General features: G+C 44.3%; 2 protein-coding genes across 2 annotated transcripts; both read right to left on the bottom strand.

Annotated features, from left to right (window-relative positions):
* Positions 1-1,810: 1,810 nt before the first annotated feature.
* Positions 1,811-3,660, bottom strand: LOC115172315 (saxitoxin and tetrodotoxin-binding protein 2). Its single transcript, XM_029729669.1, has 6 exons — positions 3,364-3,660; positions 2,969-3,111; positions 2,768-2,832; positions 2,561-2,671; positions 2,265-2,369; positions 1,811-1,931 (listed from the first exon to the last, which is right to left on the bottom strand). Exons 1-6 carry the CDS (start codon positions 3,478-3,480, stop codon positions 1,861-1,863), a joined length of 612 nt encoding a protein of 203 aa, XP_029585529.1. The 5' UTR covers positions 3,481-3,660; the 3' UTR covers positions 1,811-1,860.
* A 231-nt stretch (positions 3,661-3,891) lies between these two features.
* LOC115172308 (matrix metalloproteinase-17-like) lies at positions 3,892-15,918 on the bottom strand. The gene is made up of 12 exons (XM_029729654.1): positions 15,808-15,918; positions 12,491-12,854; positions 11,822-11,954; positions 11,458-11,611; positions 11,250-11,358; positions 10,967-11,144; positions 10,503-10,679; positions 10,306-10,402; positions 10,081-10,154; positions 9,615-9,764; positions 5,177-5,437; positions 3,892-4,722 (listed from the first exon to the last, which is right to left on the bottom strand). The coding sequence occupies exons 2-12, from the start codon at positions 12,647-12,649 to the stop codon at positions 4,352-4,354; spliced, it is 1,863 nt and encodes a 620-aa protein (XP_029585514.1). The 5' UTR covers positions 12,650-12,854; positions 15,808-15,918; the 3' UTR covers positions 3,892-4,351.
* Between the last annotated feature and the right edge of the window lie 657 nt (positions 15,919-16,575).

Below are 16,575 nucleotides of genomic sequence, written 5' to 3' on the forward strand. Positions count from 1 at the left end.
TAAGTAAAGGGATGGAATAAGGATATATACATATAAATATATGGACGAGCAATGAACGAGCAGCATAGGCAAGATGCAATAGATGGTATGAAATAGAGTATATACATATGGGATGAGTAATGCAAGATATGTAAACATTATTAAAGTGGCATTATTAAAGTGACTAGTGATCAATTTATTAAAGTGGCCAATGATTTCAAGTCTGCTTGTAGGCAGCAGCCTCTCTGTGTTAGTGATGGCTGTTTAACAGTCTGATGGCCTTGAGATAGAAGCTATTTTTCAGTCTCTCGATTTGAATTTGAGTTCAACTTAGTGTCACACCCTGATCGGTTTCATCTGTCTTTGTGCTTGTCTCCACCCCCCTCCAGGTGTCGCCCATCTTCCCCATTATCCCCTGTGCATTTATACCTGTGTTCGCTGTTTGTCTCTTGCCAGTTCGTCTTGTCTTACCAGTGTGCTTTCCAGTCTTCCTATTTTCTCAAGTTTCTGTTTCCTAGTTTCCCCGGTTCTGACCATTCTGGCTGCCCTGATCATGAGCGTGCCTGCCGTTCTGTACCTGCCTGACTCTGACCCGATTACGAACCTCGGCCTGCCCCCGAGCCTGCCTGCCATTCTGTGCCTTACTGACTCTGCCAAGGATTACGGACCTCGGCCTACCCTCCACCTGTCTTTTGCCTGCCCCCCGTTTCAGTCAATAAACATCTGTGATTCTAGCTGTCTGCATCTGGGTCTTATCCTGAGTTCTGATACTTAGCAGAAGTATTTGAGTTAAGAATGCCTTGGAGATGCGCATGGGTGTTTGTCCTATTCATGTACTGAATAGTATACAGTCCTACAATAGGCCTAGTTATAACAAACACGTAGGCCCAATGAGTCCACACAAGCTGCATGGAGAAAAATAATGTTCAATATAAAGAAAAAAACTGTCTGTTGGCTTTTTTTTTGTTGCTGCGTGTGATATTTTAATCAAGTATTGGTTATAGGCTACTGATTAGGATACTGTGCGCCTCTGCTGGCAAAGTCGATGCCATAACCTATTGCGTTACCACTGAGTGTCACGATCGTTATATAAATAATCGGACCAAGGCGCAGCGTGAGTAGAGTTCCACATATTTATTACTTGAAACTTCAAAAAACGAAGAATTAACGAACGTGCAATACGTAGTGCACATAGGCAATCATACAAACAATATCCCACCACGCAGGTGGGAAAAAGGGACACACTAAGTATGATCCCCAATTAGAGGCAACGATATTCAGCTGCCTCCAATTGGGAACCATACTCACACACCAACATAGAACTATAATAACTAGAAACCCCCCCTAGTCATGCTCTGACCTATTACACCATAGAGAACCCAGAGGGCCCTCTATGGTCAGAGCGTGACACTGAGACCAGCTTTTGGTGCGTCTTTAATATCACCAGTAGTGCTGATTGAAATTGGCACATTGGTTTTTAAGGACACACCTTGAATACTTCCAGCCCTACCACCTCAGCACAAGTGAGCTGATATAAGACAGGTAAATTACCAACCCTGGCGTTCATTGGGGGACGTCTGTATAACTGGATCATGGACTTCCTGTTTGATCGAGTCATATGGGTGAGGGTGGGGTCAGAATTGTCAATGTGGTTTGAAGTTGACAATGGTACTCCTCAGGAAAGTGTGATGAGTCCGGTGTTGTTCACTCTGGTCCCTGATGATATATTACATATTTAAGGAGGTAGAACAGGGAGTGTGTGTCTGCCTGTTTGCGTGCGTGCTTTAGTGTGTTTATGGATGACGATGCATTTCAAAACAAGCAGTCAGTATGAGAGTACACCATTTTATTAATGCAACCATTCCATCCTCAGTAGCCATATCACTGTGAACCATCCTTTTCATCTTGTGACGCAACAATGTGTGAGCTCTCCTTTTTCTCAGCGCAAAACTCTGCAGAGAGGAGAGAGGAGACGTTAATGAGAACTTGGACAAGGTTTAAATTAACACAGGACTCAGCCAACAGGGATCTATTCTAAACTGATGAATGACAACATAAATTAATACTAACCTTTTTTTAAGCTTTAATATTGCAGATAGAATGTGGCTTCTATCAATGTAATTGTCTGCATAATTTCCAATCCCCTATATATATTTTTTGGTAAATATATATATTATTTTAAATATACAGTATATATTTTTAATATATTTTTCTTCAACCCTACCACCATAATACTAAATGTTGCCTGGTGTTCTTTTGATGAGTAGGTTAGGGTTAATAATGACCTGTAACTCCATCATAGGAATACTGTGCAGGCTGAGGATACTGGAGGCATTCTGCTTGCTTCCGGAACTGTTTCAGCTCTGCCTCCAGCAGTGTCCTGGTCTTCCCTGGAAATAGAAGAAGAAAGAAACTGGTTGATTCCATGACTTGATTGACCAAGGTTTCCACATTTTTGTTGGGTAAATGTTGGTTCTGGCCATTGGAGGGATCTCAAAAACACACACACACACACACACACACACACACACACACACACACACACACACACACACACACACACACACACACACACACCTACCAAAGATATAGAGAGATCGGATGTGCACTTCGTCCATGGTGCTATTGAAGTCCATGACGAGACAGTCAGGGCAGGATAGTAGGAAGCGTCCAGTGGAAGTTACATTATTCTCTATGTATGAAAAAAAACACAGTAACTCACAGTAATTTAACAGCATATTTTCTATCAGATCATGGATGGCCTGCCAGTCAATAATGTTTGACTTACGTGAGATTTGCAAAATGTTTTTGGAAAAGGTCATGTTGACAGAGGAGCCAAGACATTTTCCATCACTGGCAGAGGAAATGAGATAATCATTAGAAAGATATTTTTCTTAGAGCTGTAGAATGTCTATACACATAGCATAGCGACTGTGTCTAACGACACAAGTGGTTAGAGACAAGGCTGTGGAGAGTTACTATCACTTACATCAAGTTTCCCTGGTTCAAAAGGACCGTCTCGGTGTGTGAAGTGGGAAGGATTTCAATCCATGAGCTGTTGGTCTTTCTCAATATTGCGTTGAACATCTCATGGTCCGAGAAACCCTCGATGAAGATCCACTCCCCAAAGACCTGTGGGAAAATGTATTTGTCTGTTATTTCATTTCACACATTTCCGTTTTATAGCACTATTTGTCTGTGAAGCATAGTGCTTGAGGGCAGAGGCTCTATTCTGCCTATAAGTTGGAGTCAAACGCCTTTTAAATTCCATTAGAGTCAATAGAACACAGTTCACATATTGGAAATCATCACTATTTCTAACATACCCCAATACCACTGTGGGCCTCTATTGAGGTCCACTCTATAGATAGGCGATGTACTCACATTATGTTGGTCTTCCGGTGCGAGCAGTTTCACCAGATGTCCACAATCCTTTGGTGCCGGTACTGCTGTTCCCACTGACAACAGAGCAAGGAGAGGGGCCAAGTATAGGACACACATCGTGTAGATCAAGGTAAACTGAGCCTTCAGAGAAGTAAGTTCTTAGCAAGAATGAAGCCTTGGTTGTCAATGAGCTGAAACACCAATTTATACAGAGGTAAGAGTGTTTTAAAATAATGTTTCTCCCCAAGTTAAGTAATACTGAAGTTACCCAAATCGGCATGTGGTTGAATGCTAGGGTGCAGGGAAATTCCAAAACTGCCCCAGTGACAGCAAGATTAAACCACTGGACCTCTACAACTATTAATTATTTATAGTTTGTTTGGTTTGGTCAAGGACTTATAGGGCAGCACCCCAAGAGGCACATTTTGACGGTGACTATGAACCTAATGGTGACGTTTATTGCTAATGGTATCAAAATATAAATGAGTCATCTGCGTTTATGGTTTAACAATGAAAACTGAAGGCAACAGAGTTGTTTTATTTTATTTGGTCAGATAAAATGTTCTGAAATCATCAAGTGTAGGCTGTACAACAAGGTGCTAAGGGATACATTTCACAGACAGACAAAGAGGTAGACCAGCAGCAGATAACTGTTCATAATTCATCTGAAATGTCCAGGACACACATTCCTCCTTTGGGGTGTAGGGACTTCTTGGTTGTGTCCCAAATTCACACCTTCTCCTAGCCCAACCCCTATATCACAGCCCTAAGGGTAGGTATGTGGAATAGATTGTAAGGGTGCATGGCAAACTGTGTCATAGTGGAAGGTGAGAAAGGGCCTAGCACCATTGACAACAGCAGCCACAACCTGGAGGGAATGGGGGGGAGAGAGAAAGGGGGAGGCCATTGTTGAGTATTGGGACGTAGCCATGGGATAGAAGGGGGTGAGATGAGGACTCCGTCGAGAGTATTGGGACGTAGCCTAACATCACACAGTTATCAGGGAGAGGAGAGTCAACAGCAGGGCACATATGAACGAAGTCATGCTCACGCTGCTAACTTTTGCTCCATTCAGGCAAGTGCAGGGCCAGTGCTGCAGTCCCTCTCTGTCTGTGTCGAGGCCATGGCCGCTCTGGCCTCCCCTCTCTTCTCTCCCCCTCTCCTCCTTCCCCCTCTCACGGAGCTCCTGTCGTCCAGTAGGGGGAGACAGAGAGCGAGAGAAGTTGTCCAGGACTGGTGCGGAGGGGTGAGGGCAGTCCAACCAATCGGTGGCCAGGGATCGAGGGTATCCTACCTCTGGGACAGAGGCTGGGTAGGGGAACTTCCAATATGAATCTCCTTTGAAGAGGTAGATGGAGCCTGAGGAAGTGATCAGACCTGGTATTTCAATTACTTTTCAATACATTTCAAAACAAGTATTCTGATAACCTTTATTAATACACTGACTCAAATACACTCCTATACATTTAAACCAGGTATTTCAAAATAGTATTTGAAATAAGTATTTTGAAATAGATTTTGGTATACTATTTGGTTTTTACAAATAACCATTAAAATATTAAAATAAAAGTACTGGTTTGGGCTGTGCATTTGAAAAGACTAAAATACACAGAAAATAAATACTCAAATACACATGTATTTGAACCCATGTCTGGAAGTGATATAGCATGGGGCCTAATTTTTCTTTACATACATTCACACATGTACAGTATTGTACATTATGTGAGGTGTCTCACATAATCTTTCACAGTCAGTCTCATAGAATCTCACAGTCTCTGTTTTCCTCATTCATCTCTCTCTCTCTCACACTCACCGTCTCTCTCTGTCGTAATCCCGTTCACTCCTCCTCTGATGAGCTCGGTCCAGGTCTCACTCTCTTCTTCCTCTCCTCCTGCTTCCCCTTTTCCAATGTCCCCCCACATTGGTCCTTCCTCTGGGTCCCACATCAGGCCCTGCTCCTCCTCTCCTTCCTCTCCTCCCTTTCCCTCTGTCTCTCCCCCTTTCCTCAGCGCTGAGAGGGGGCGGGGGTAGCCCTCCTGGAGAGAGAGGTCATTGAACAGCCAAAACTGGGATTCTAAAACACAAAACAGAAAGAGGCATTAAAGAGTCTTCTCAAGGTTCAGGTTTGGTTTACAATTCATAAGGTTATATGAATATGGGCGGAGAGAGAAACTAGAATCATGTTTGTTTTTCTAGATTGCTAAGACACTTTTAATGACAACACATCCCCCACGCTGAACCTCAACACAGGGGCCCCTCAGGGGTGTCGTGCTCAGTCCCCTCCTGTACTCCCTGTTCACTCATGACTGCACGGCCAGGCATGACTCCAACACGATCATTAAGTTTGCCGATGACACAACAGTGGTAGGCCTGATCACCGACAACAACGAGACAGCCTATAGGGAAAAGGTCAGAGACCTGACCATCCAGGACCTCTACACCAGGCGGTGTCAAAGGCCCTAAAAAATGTCAAAGACTCCAGCCACCCTAGTCATAGACTGTTCTCTTTGCTACCACACGGCAAGCGGTACCGGAGCGCCAAGTCTAGATCCAAGAGGCTTCTGAACAGCTTCTACCCCCAAGCCATAAGACTCCTGAATATCTAATCAAATGGCTACCCAGACTATTTGCATTGACCCCCCCCCCTACCCTCTTTTACACCGCTGCTACTCTCTGTTGTTATCATCTATGCATAGTCACTTTAATAACTCTACCTACATGTACATATTACCTCAACTAACCAGTGCCCCCACACATTGACTCTGTACCGGTACGGCCCTGAGTATAGTCTCGCTATAGTTATTTTAATGCTGCTCTCTTTTGTTACTTCTATTTCTTATTCTTACTCATATATATATTTTTTAACTGCATTGTTGGTTAGGGGCTCATAAGTAAGCATTTCACTGTTGTATTTGGCGCATGTGACTAAGGTCTACACCTATTGTATTCGGCCCAGACTCAACAGCCTTGGTTTTTCAAATGACTGCCTCGCCTGGTTCACCAACTACTTCTCAGATAGAGTTCAGTGTGTCAAATCGGAGGGCCTGTTGTCCGGACCTCTGGCAGTCTCTATGGGGTGCCACAGGGTTCAATTCTCGGGCCGACTCTCTTCTCTGTATACATCAATGATGTCGCTCTTGCTGCTGGTGATTCTCTGAGCCACCTCTACGCAGATGACACCATTCTGTATACTTCCTTCTTTGGACACTGTGTTAACTAACCTCCATTCATTCAGTGGCCTCCAACTGCTCTTAAATGCAAGTAAAACTAAATGCATGCTCTTTAACCGATTGCTGCCCGCACCTGCCCGCCCGTCCAGCATCACTACTCTGGACGGTTCTGACTTAGAATATGTGGACAACTACAAATACCTAGGTGTCTGGCTAGACTGTAAACTCTCCTTCCAGACTCACATTAAGCATCTCCAATCCAAAATCAAATCTAGAATCGCTTCCTATTTCGCAACAAAGCAGCCTTCACTCATGCTGCCAAACATACCCTCGTAAAACTGACTATCCTACCGATCCTTGACTTCAGTGATGTCATTTACAAAATAGCCTCCAACACTCTACTCAGCAAATTGGATGCAGTCTATCACAGTGCCATCCGTTTTGTCACCAAAGACCCATATACTTCCCACCGCTGCGACCTGTATGCTCTAGTTGGCTGGCCCTCGCTTCATATTCGTCGCCAAACCCACTGGCTCCAGGTCATCTGCAAGACTTTGCTAGGTAAAGCTCCGCCTTATCTTAGCTCACTGGTCACCATAGCAGCACCCACCCGTAGCACGCGCTCCAGCAGGTATATTTCACTGGTCACCCCCAAGGCCAATTCCTCCTTTGGCCGCCTTTCCTTCCCGTTCTCTGCTGCCAATGACTGGAACGAACTGCAAAAATCACTGAAGCTGGAGACTCATATCTCTTTCCCTAACTTTAAGCACCAGCTGTCAGAGCAGCTCACAGATCACTCCACCTGTACATAGCCCATCTGTAAATAGCCCATCTGTAAATAGCCCATCCAACTACCTCATTCCCATACTGTTATTTATTTTGCTCCTTTGCACCCGAGTATCTCTACTTGCACACTCATCTTCTGCACATCTATCACTCCAGTGTTTAATTGCTATATTGTAATTACTTCACCACCATGGCCTATTTATTGCCTTACCTCCCTTATCCTACCTCATTTGCACACACTGTATATAGACTTTTTCTATTGTATTATTGACTGTATGTTTGTTTATTCCATGTGTAACTCTGTGTTGTTGTTTGTGACACACTGCTTTGCTTTATCTTGGCCAGGTCGCAGTTGTAAATGAAAACTTGTTCTCAACTAGCCTACCTGGTTAAATAAAGGTTAAATCAAAAAATAAAATAAAGAAACATTTGATTTGATCTCCATCATAACCTAATGAGCACAACAGTATTCTTCAGTAAGTCATTTCTCATTGCTTTCACATTGCAAAAGCTCAGCACATTTTTGCAAAACAGTAAACACAAACACAACTCTCTACAAAAGACACAAAACTCAGCTGAGGAAATAATGACAAACAAAATTAAAACATTTGGTCACAGCTGATACAAATTACTCCCATGAATGTCCACCTCTTCTGCACGGGTGCAAACCTTCTTTGCACAATTGTTCAATCTGCAATCAGTCCTTATTCATGTATTAAAGAGGTTACCTCTGAGTAGCTGAATGCAAGCATGGACCAAGTAAGAGGCTGGGGGCAAGGACAAAGGAGCGGTAAAGGGGCCCATAAAGCAAGATAGTTCAGCTCTCAGTTAAAATGGAAAAAGGTCAAATAAAGCTGTTTGTTTCTGGATATTCATGCTCTTGAGTGACATTGTTTCTGCTTTGGTGTCACGTCTGCTCCCCCTCTCCAACACTCGACGTCGCCGGTCTACTAACCACCGGTCCTGGCAACCCATCATTACACCTTTCTGTGCTTTATCATCAGACACACCTGGACTTCATCACTTCCCTGATTACTCACCCTTTATCAAGCACTCCATCGTATTCACCCCTCAGGCAGTATTGTTTATGTTTCCATGTTTGACGCTTCCTTTGTTTTGTATCGTTCCATGTTCTTCGTAATTAAATTCACTAACTGCACTTGTTTCCTGGCTCCCTGCATCTACTTTACAATTGGTCATCTTTGGTCAAATCATTTTTAGGAAAAAAGAATACAGCCCATGCTGTGATAATATGTTCACTTACCTTTTATGGTCCATACTATAATTATAGTATCAACCAATGTCACAGACCTACAAAAGAGGGTTAACCATTGGCCAGCAGCATACCACCCTGTGACCCACTGCTGGCTTGCATCTGAAGCTAAGCAGGGTTGGTCCTGGTCAGTCCCTGAATGGGATATCAGATGCTGCTGGAAGTGGTGTTGGAGGGCCAGTAGGAGGCACTGTTTCCTCTGGATTAAGAAAATATCCCAATCCCCCAGGGCATCGATTGGGGACATTGCCCTGTGTAGGGTGCCATCTTTCGGATGGGACGTCAAACGGGTGTCCTGACTCTCTGTGGTCACTAAAGATCCCATGGCACTTATCATAAGAGTAGGGGTGTTAACCCTGGTGTCCTGGATAAATTCCCAATCTGGCCCTCAAAATCATGTTCACTTAATCATCCCCAGTTTACAATTGGCTCATTCATTACTCCTCTCCCCTGTAACTATTCCCCAAGTCATTTTCCATGTAAAGTAAGGGTAAAAAAAACATGTTAGGATGTGTTGTAGTCAGTATTTATTGGGCCATTGTGTAATGATTGATTGAAATAATCAATCAAAAGTATTTATAAAGCCCTTCTTACATCAGCTGATGTCACAAAGTGCTGTACAGAAACCCAGCCTAAAACCCCAAACAGCAAGCAATGCAGGTGTAGACTTTTCAATGAATAACTTTTCATGACATAAAAGGCTGTATGTTTTGATGGAGGTAGTTGATTTTGTGTAATGTATTTAATGTTTTCAAGCAAATCGAGAAACTTGAACAGTTTAGTCAGTTGAGTAGCACAAATTCTCCTCTGTTCATAATGTGTCACTGATGCATTGTGATGCTATGTGGAGTAGAATAATCAGACTAATCTAAGGTCAGTTTATAATTTCCCTTCTAAATGGTTAAGGTTAGGAGTCGGGGATGGAATACTGATCCTAGATCTGTGGCTTAGGACAACTTCTACCCAGAGCTATCTGTGTGGAGGTCTAGTGTGTGGGGTGGCTGGGGTCAGAGGTTACCTACCAGTGATGAAGATGATGGCGTGGTCCGAGTGTCTCTCCAACACAGCCTGCAGATGGGGCAGGTTAGGGGGCAGACCCCCCCACAGCCTCCTCACCGAGGCCCCCCGGCCCGACACCAGCCCCCCAGTACTGACCCGCCACATACTCAGCCCTGCCAGAGAGGGAGGTTGGTCAGGAGGTGACAGATGAGAAAGGGAAGAAAAAAAATGTACAAGGTGAAGGAGGGCGGGAGCGAGGTGAGGAACAGAGAGGAGGAAGGCACAGTAGGAAAGGTGGAACGAGAGAAAGGACGATGGGGTGAAGGAAAGATGAAAAGAGGTGAGACAGAGAGGAGTTCAGCACACAGCCCTGTAATCGTGGATATATCCACCGGGGGGCGATGATGCCAGTAGAATAATGAGGGAACCTGGGGACAATAGTCACAGCAAGAACCCAACCAACAGGCAGCCTACCTACACCACACTCACCTTTAAAGAAGAACGTCTCTCCCCTAATGTTGGCCACTGCATCAAAGCTAGTGTTACAGCGGTCTACAGAATGTCTGAAAGAGAAGGAGCGAGCAGCAGAGAGGGCAGGAGTGAAATGGAGGGAGGGAAGGAGGGAAGGCCGAGAGAGTATTATTTGTTGAGTGGCTAACCCTTCTCCTCTTTTGTTTCCCTGTCTGTGTCCTTGTGTCTGAAGTGTGTCAGTACCTGTATCTGTGTCGGTGTCCGTGCCTGTCGCGATGCCGCAGCTGAGGTTCAGGGGCCAACCGGGGAACGTCTGTGACCATGAGATGATTTCTATTACCTGCAAACACAACATCGTCGTTTCAGAACCAATCACACACACACACATGTACACACAAACAGACACACACACACACACACACACACACACAGTGACTGACCGTAGAGCCTGGTGATGTGCTCCAGGTCGTGGGGGCCCAGGCGGTAGTGTAGAGGATCTCCTACGGGGCTCTGGTAGTAGGGTCTCATCACAGAGCGCCTGGCAGACGAGTGGGACAAACCCAGGGCATGGCCAAACTCATGCACCAGGACCGTGAACAGGTCAGTACCCTCAGAGGCTGGGGTGATGCGGGGGAGGGGGGTTGGTTCAGGTTAGGGCGATTGTTAGTAGTGTGTTGACTGCGTCCATAACATTCTCCAAATTGAAAACTTACATCCAAACCCATTTCTATTGTGAACCTCAGTGGAGACTCAAACTTAAATTCCACCTACCTTACCAGAGGGCTGTCAGTGTAATACGAATACCTATCCTTAACTTTCAGATCTACTGTTTGATTTGGAATCGGGCCCTTGAATCCCCCAGTACCTCTCTCTGCTGTCTCTGGGTCTTTTTGTTGTCACTCACCTGGCTGGCGGAACGCCCACTCCTCCTCAGCATCCAGGTGTACTCCGCCCGCTCTAGCAGGGTCAGAGGGGAAAAAGGCGTGGCCAACAGCTCCCCCTGCCCCATCGAAGGGGTATCCGTCACCATGGAAACCGTGGAGGAAGTCCACCTGCATGTCTGCCCCTTCTGAGCCTCCCACCTGGTAACAGGATAAACAGGAAGTGAGGTCAGAGAGAGAGAGAGAGAGAGAGAAAGAGGGGGTCATCTTTGTATTCAACTAACACATCCAGGGAAAGAGACTGACCTCGTGGAACTCCAGTGGGGTTGGGTCAGCCCACACCCTCAGGGCGTAAAACACCAGGGAGCGAATCGTCTCACGGGAGAGGGAGGAGGAGGTGGGGTATGAATGCAACCTAAGGAGAATTAGAGAGGTATTGAGAGTGAAAGTGACAATGGGTTGATTAGTGAGATACAGAGATGAAGGAGGAATAGTGAGCAGTAGTCTAATGAACCTCCAGTTGATGTTCCTTCGTGTCCATGTGGTCACAGCCCTCTTTCTCCTCAGGTTCTGCCCCTCCTGGAGCTGATTGGCCAGTGGTTTTGGCTCCTCCCCTTCATCTGGCAGTGAACATCGTGGGGCTCGCATCAGAGCAAGTGTCTCCTCATCTGAGAGAGGACAGAGAGAGAGGAGGTCAACAATAGGTCAGTAACACAGGAGTGAAGGAGAGAGGGAGAGGGGGAGAGAGAGAGAGAGGGAGAGAGAGAAAGCGAGATCGGGAGAGAAGAAGAGACAGACGGAGGTGTGAGAGAGAGAGCAACACAGAGAGGATGTATATAATCAACCTAATTTTCCCAACCCTATGTCTATTTTCTCACCTGCAACTCCTGTATCCTCGAGGCCTGCGAACCTCTGCATGGCTCTAACAGCATGAGTGACAGCTGTCCAGGCCTGTAGCTGTCCAGTAGAGGGGTCTGGGGGCGGGAGGTAGCCATACCTGGTCAGCCAATCCTGGGACAGGAAACAGAGGCATTGCATTGAGAGGCATTATAGTAGGTCAGTCCTAAAACGTTATTTGTGCTGCTTAGAGACATATGTAGAGTAGCTGAAGTGGACGTTTTGAGAGGGTAAAGAGATCACTAAGCTAAGTGAAGATTAGATAAGTGAAAATCAGAGTTTGACTGCTCCTCAAAGTGTGTCTATGTACAGTATCTAGACTAATCCTGTGAAGGTACATCTCCATGTCCATGTGAGCCCAGTTTCACAATAAAACATATAGGCTTGCTCAACACTCTGGCCTTGCAGGCAACGATGTCAAGTGAAAAGAATGTATGATACAAAATCAGATAAGGGCATATGATTTATCACTTTGGTAGTGAATTTGTATTCATATTTTTTTCTATTCACTATTTCACTCTTTTAAAAAAAAAACTATTTTCACTTCAAAGGCCATCATAAATGATAGCAACTTGCTGAAATAAATAATCCATGCTGGATGAATAATAAAATAGCCGTAGGGTATTATACGCCTCCGCATTTTTCCTCACCACCAGTCCAGTGCTTTGGTCGTCAGTGGGGGTAACAGGAGCAGAGGAGGTGGATGCTGTTGTATCCGTTGGGGCAACTGTCGAGCGTTGGACCCCGGCCACGGACACGGTTTGCGTGCACGCGCACAGCAGGAGAAAACTCCACGCTGCTGCCTTCATCCCGCTGACGCTCGCATATTCCAATGAAACTCGCAAAACAAAATTGGAGTGAACATTTATCGCCTTAGGTCAGTTCATCCAGACGAGGGGTCCGGGTCTCCGAAGTGTCATCCGTCCTTCATGGTCGAGTTGACGTGAGGAGTGAAGATAAGCTGTGACAGGACCAGTGCTTCTCGGGACGTTTTGACACTGCTGGTAAAACGCTCTGGAGATGGGAGAGCACCGGTTTACATGTTAGTTTTCTGCTGTTGTTGCCAAAGAAAACTTTCATCCTATCTCTGATCATGCTGTCATTACATTACACACTTCATGTTAAAGTCTTTAAATGGCTTTACAAAGCTTGGCCTTTGCACTATATGTCGCAAATCCTTTAAACATGCAGAGGTATATACATTATCATAATAGCCCAGCACTGTATCGCAACAAACCTGTATAGCCTAGTTTTTTACTCAGCATAAAAGTGAGTAAATCTCCATTATCATTGAGAAAATTGAAATATGTAGCCTAAATAACGCACAGATACAATACTATACTGAAAATAATGATGAATGAAAATGTCAATGAAGATAGTCAGGAGATGGAGGCTACATACAGTTGAAGTCAGAAGTTTACATACACCTTAGCCAAATACATTTAAACTCAGTTTTTCACAATTCCTGACCTTTAATCCTAAAAATTCCCTGTCTTAGGTCAGTTAGGATCACCACTTTATTTTAAGAATGTGAAATGTCAGAATAACAGTGGAGAGAATGATTTATTTTAGCTTTTATTTATTTCATCACATTCCCAGTGGGTCAGAAGTTTACATACACTCAATTAGTATTTGGTAGCATTGCCTTTAAATTGTTTAACTTGGGTCAAATGTTTTGGGTAGCCTTCCACAAGCTTCCCACAATAAGTTGGGTGAATTTTGGCCCATTCCTCCGGACAGAGCTGGTGTAACTGAGTCAGGTTTGTAGGCCTCCTTCCTCACACACACACACACACACACACACACACACACACACATTTTCAGTTCTGCCAACAATTTCCTATTGGATTGAGGTCAGGGCTTTGTGATGGCCACTCCAATACCTTGACTTTGTTGTCCTTAAGCCATTTTGCCACAACTTTGGAAGTATGCTTGGGGTCATTGTCCATTTGGAAGACCCATTTGCGACCAAGCTTTAACTTCCTGACTGATGTCTTGAGATGTTGCTTCAATATATCCACATAATTGTCCTACCTCATGATGCCATCATTTTGTGAAGTGCACCAGTCCCTCTTGCAGCAAAGCACCCCCACAACATGATGCTGCCACCACCATGCTTCACGGTTGGGATGGTGTTCTTCGGCTTGCAGCCTCCCCCTTTTTCCTCAAAACATAACAATGGTCATTATGGTCAAACAGTTCTATTTTTGTTTCATCAGAACAGAGGACATTTCTCCAAAAAAGTATGATCTTTGTCCCCATGTGCAGTTGCAAACAGTAGTCTGTTTTTTATGGCGGTTTTGGAGCAGTGGCTTCTTCCTTGCTGAGCGGCCTTTCAGGTTATGTCGATATAGGACTCGTTTTACTGTGGATATAGATACTTTGTACCTGTTTCCTCCAGCATATTCAAAAAGGTCCTTTGTTGTTGTTCTGGGATTGATTTGCACTTTCGCACCAAAGTACGTTCATCTCTAGGAGACAGAAGGCATCTCCTTCCTGAGCGGTATGACGGCTGCGTGGTCCCATGGTGTTTATACTTGCATACTATTGTTTGTACAGAGGAACGTGGTACCTTCAGGCGTTTGGAAATTGCTCCCAAGGATGAACCAGACTTGTGGAGGTCTACAATTGTTTTTCTGAGGTCTTGGCTGATTTCTTTTGATTTTCCCATGATGTCAAGCAAAGAAGCATTGAGTTTGAAGGTAGGCCTTGAAATATATCCACAGGTACACCTCCAATTGACTCAAATTATGTCAATTAGCCTATCAGAAGCTTCTAAAGCCATGACAGAATTTTCTGGAATTTTCCAAGCTGTTTAAAGGCACAGTCAACTTAGTGTATGTAAACTTCTGACCCGCTGGAATTGTGATACAGTGAATTATAAGTGAAATAATCTGTCTGTAAACAATTGTTGGAAAAATTACTTGTGTCATGAACAAAGTAGATGTCCTAACCGACTTGCCAAAACTATAGTTTGTTAACAAGAAATTTGTGGAGTGGTTGAAAAACTAGTTATAATGACTCCAACCTAAGTGTATGTAAACTTCCGACTTTAACTGTACATGTTCAATAGGCAGATGAATCAAGAAATAGCTAATCAGGAGATGGAAGAACATTTAACATAAAATAAGTAGGGGAGGGTTGTGTTAGTGTGTACAAGAAGACACTGGATTTAAATGCAGAGGGAAAGTGGATGGGATGGGGGTGGGTGTAAGGGGGGCTGAGAAGAATGTGGTGCTTTAATTAAATTAGCTGTCGTCATTTAGTTAAAGAAGGGGGGCAAAGAGGGAGGGATGGATGGAGGGATATAGGGATGGTGGAGGACAGTTGTAAAGTAATGAGACAAAGTGGAATGGGGGTTCAGTCCTTTTCTCAAGGGACAGATAGAAGGAGAAAGGGAGGAAATAAAAGCTGTGGTGTCTCTGCCTTTGTTTCAAGGATGAAGGGAGATAATAAAGGGATGAGAGAGAGAGAGACAGAGAGAAGGTAGGCTACACAGAAAGAAAGAAAGAAAATAAGAAAATAAGGGAGGGGTACAGTAAGGAGGGTGGCATGTGATGGTTGAGTCATGAAAGTGCAGTGAGGGTCAATGGTTGATAATGAATGGATTTTTTAATTATGTTGGGTTCTAAACACGCACTCTGGACCTGGACCCAGCATCTGGTTCAGTGCATGTGCATCACGCACAAATGGTTCTAACACCCACTGTCAGACAATATGGCAGAGAAACACATTAGCTAAAAGAATATACTGTACGTGCTAATATACATACTGCTAATCTACCAATGAAGAGAGGGTGCGAAACATATAATACCAGTTAAAGCTAAATACATCTGTACACCGATACTGGAAACATATCAAACTAGTGCATACACAGAAACAAAGTGTGTACACACATATGACAGTTAATGATTGACAGAGCAGCATTAGACAAAACAAGATAAAATGCAGTTTATCCTATGCTTACCAGCTCTTCTTCCCTGACTTATGTCCTTCTTTCGCTGATCTCTCGCACTCTCTGTTCTCTCACTCGCACTCAATCTGAGCAGATGTGTCCCTCTCTCATCCCTCATGCTAACCCGACCCCCCCCTTCATGTTTCTGAGCTCTCACAGTAGTTTCCTCCATACAGCCCCCACCACCCCTACATCAAAATCTGCGTGCGTGTGTTTGTACGTGTGGTGTGTATCAATGGAGATAAAGCCTCTTTCCATCCCGTAAGAAGATTGACAGTTTCCCTTGCTCTCTCTATCACTCACTCACACCATATGGCTGCCAGTGCTTTCCAACTGTTCAGTTCCTAATCAATGGTGAGAAGTTCCTACGTAGCCTATAGCAAGTTCAATATGAAAACCACATTCTGAATGAATCCATGTTTTTAAAATAAAACAATTAGGCTCAGAAACATGTTTGGCACTGCGTATAAAAATGTATTGTATGTGTAACTAAAGCCTCTCCCTGTTGGATTAGTGAGAATGAGACAGCGTAGATTGTGTGTGTGTGTGTGTGTGTGTGTGTGTGTGTGTGTGTGTGTGTGTCCACATGTTTGACTGTGTGTGTGTGTGTGGGGGGGGGGGGGGGGTTAGTAACATTTTGATGAAATCCTCTTAACGACAGGATTAAAAAAATTAAAGACAAAGATTTGAACAGATCTAGCTCTCTATTTCGCTCGTTGGCTCTCTGTCTCTCTATTTCTCTCTCACTCACTCTCTCTTGCCCTCTACAGGGGTATTATT

This window comes from Salmo trutta, chromosome 3 (genome assembly GCF_901001165.1).
Source record: "Salmo trutta chromosome 3, fSalTru1.1, whole genome shotgun sequence".
Taxonomy (NCBI): Eukaryota; Metazoa; Chordata; class Actinopteri; order Salmoniformes; family Salmonidae; genus Salmo; species Salmo trutta.

Bases quoted from the DNA above. Each gene is read 5' to 3' on its own strand.
- LOC115172315 (XM_029729669.1), bottom strand. From the start codon at position 3,480: ATGTGTGTCCTATACTTGGCCCCTCTCCTTGCTCTGTTGTCAGTGGGA. The intron at 2,370-2,560 runs GTAGGTGTGTGT...TTCTATTTCCAG, and splicing joins CCGATCTCTCTATATCTTTG to GGAAGACCAGGACACTGCTG. The intron at 1,932-2,264 runs GTCATTATTAAC...TCCTCTCTGCAG, and splicing joins TTCCTATGATGGAGTTACAG to AGTTTTGCGCTGAGAAAAAG.
- LOC115172308 (XM_029729654.1), bottom strand. From the start codon at position 12,649: ATGAAGGCAGCAGCGTGGAGTTTTCTCCTGCTGTGCGCGTGCACGCAA. The intron at 11,612-11,821 runs GTGAGAAAATAG...GTCCTCTCTCAG, and splicing joins CGAGGATACAGGAGTTGCAG to ATGAGGAGACACTTGCTCTG. The intron at 5,438-9,614 runs GTAGGTAACCTC...TTTGTGTTTTAG, and splicing joins CGCCATCATCTTCATCACTG to AATCCCAGTTTTGGCTGTTC.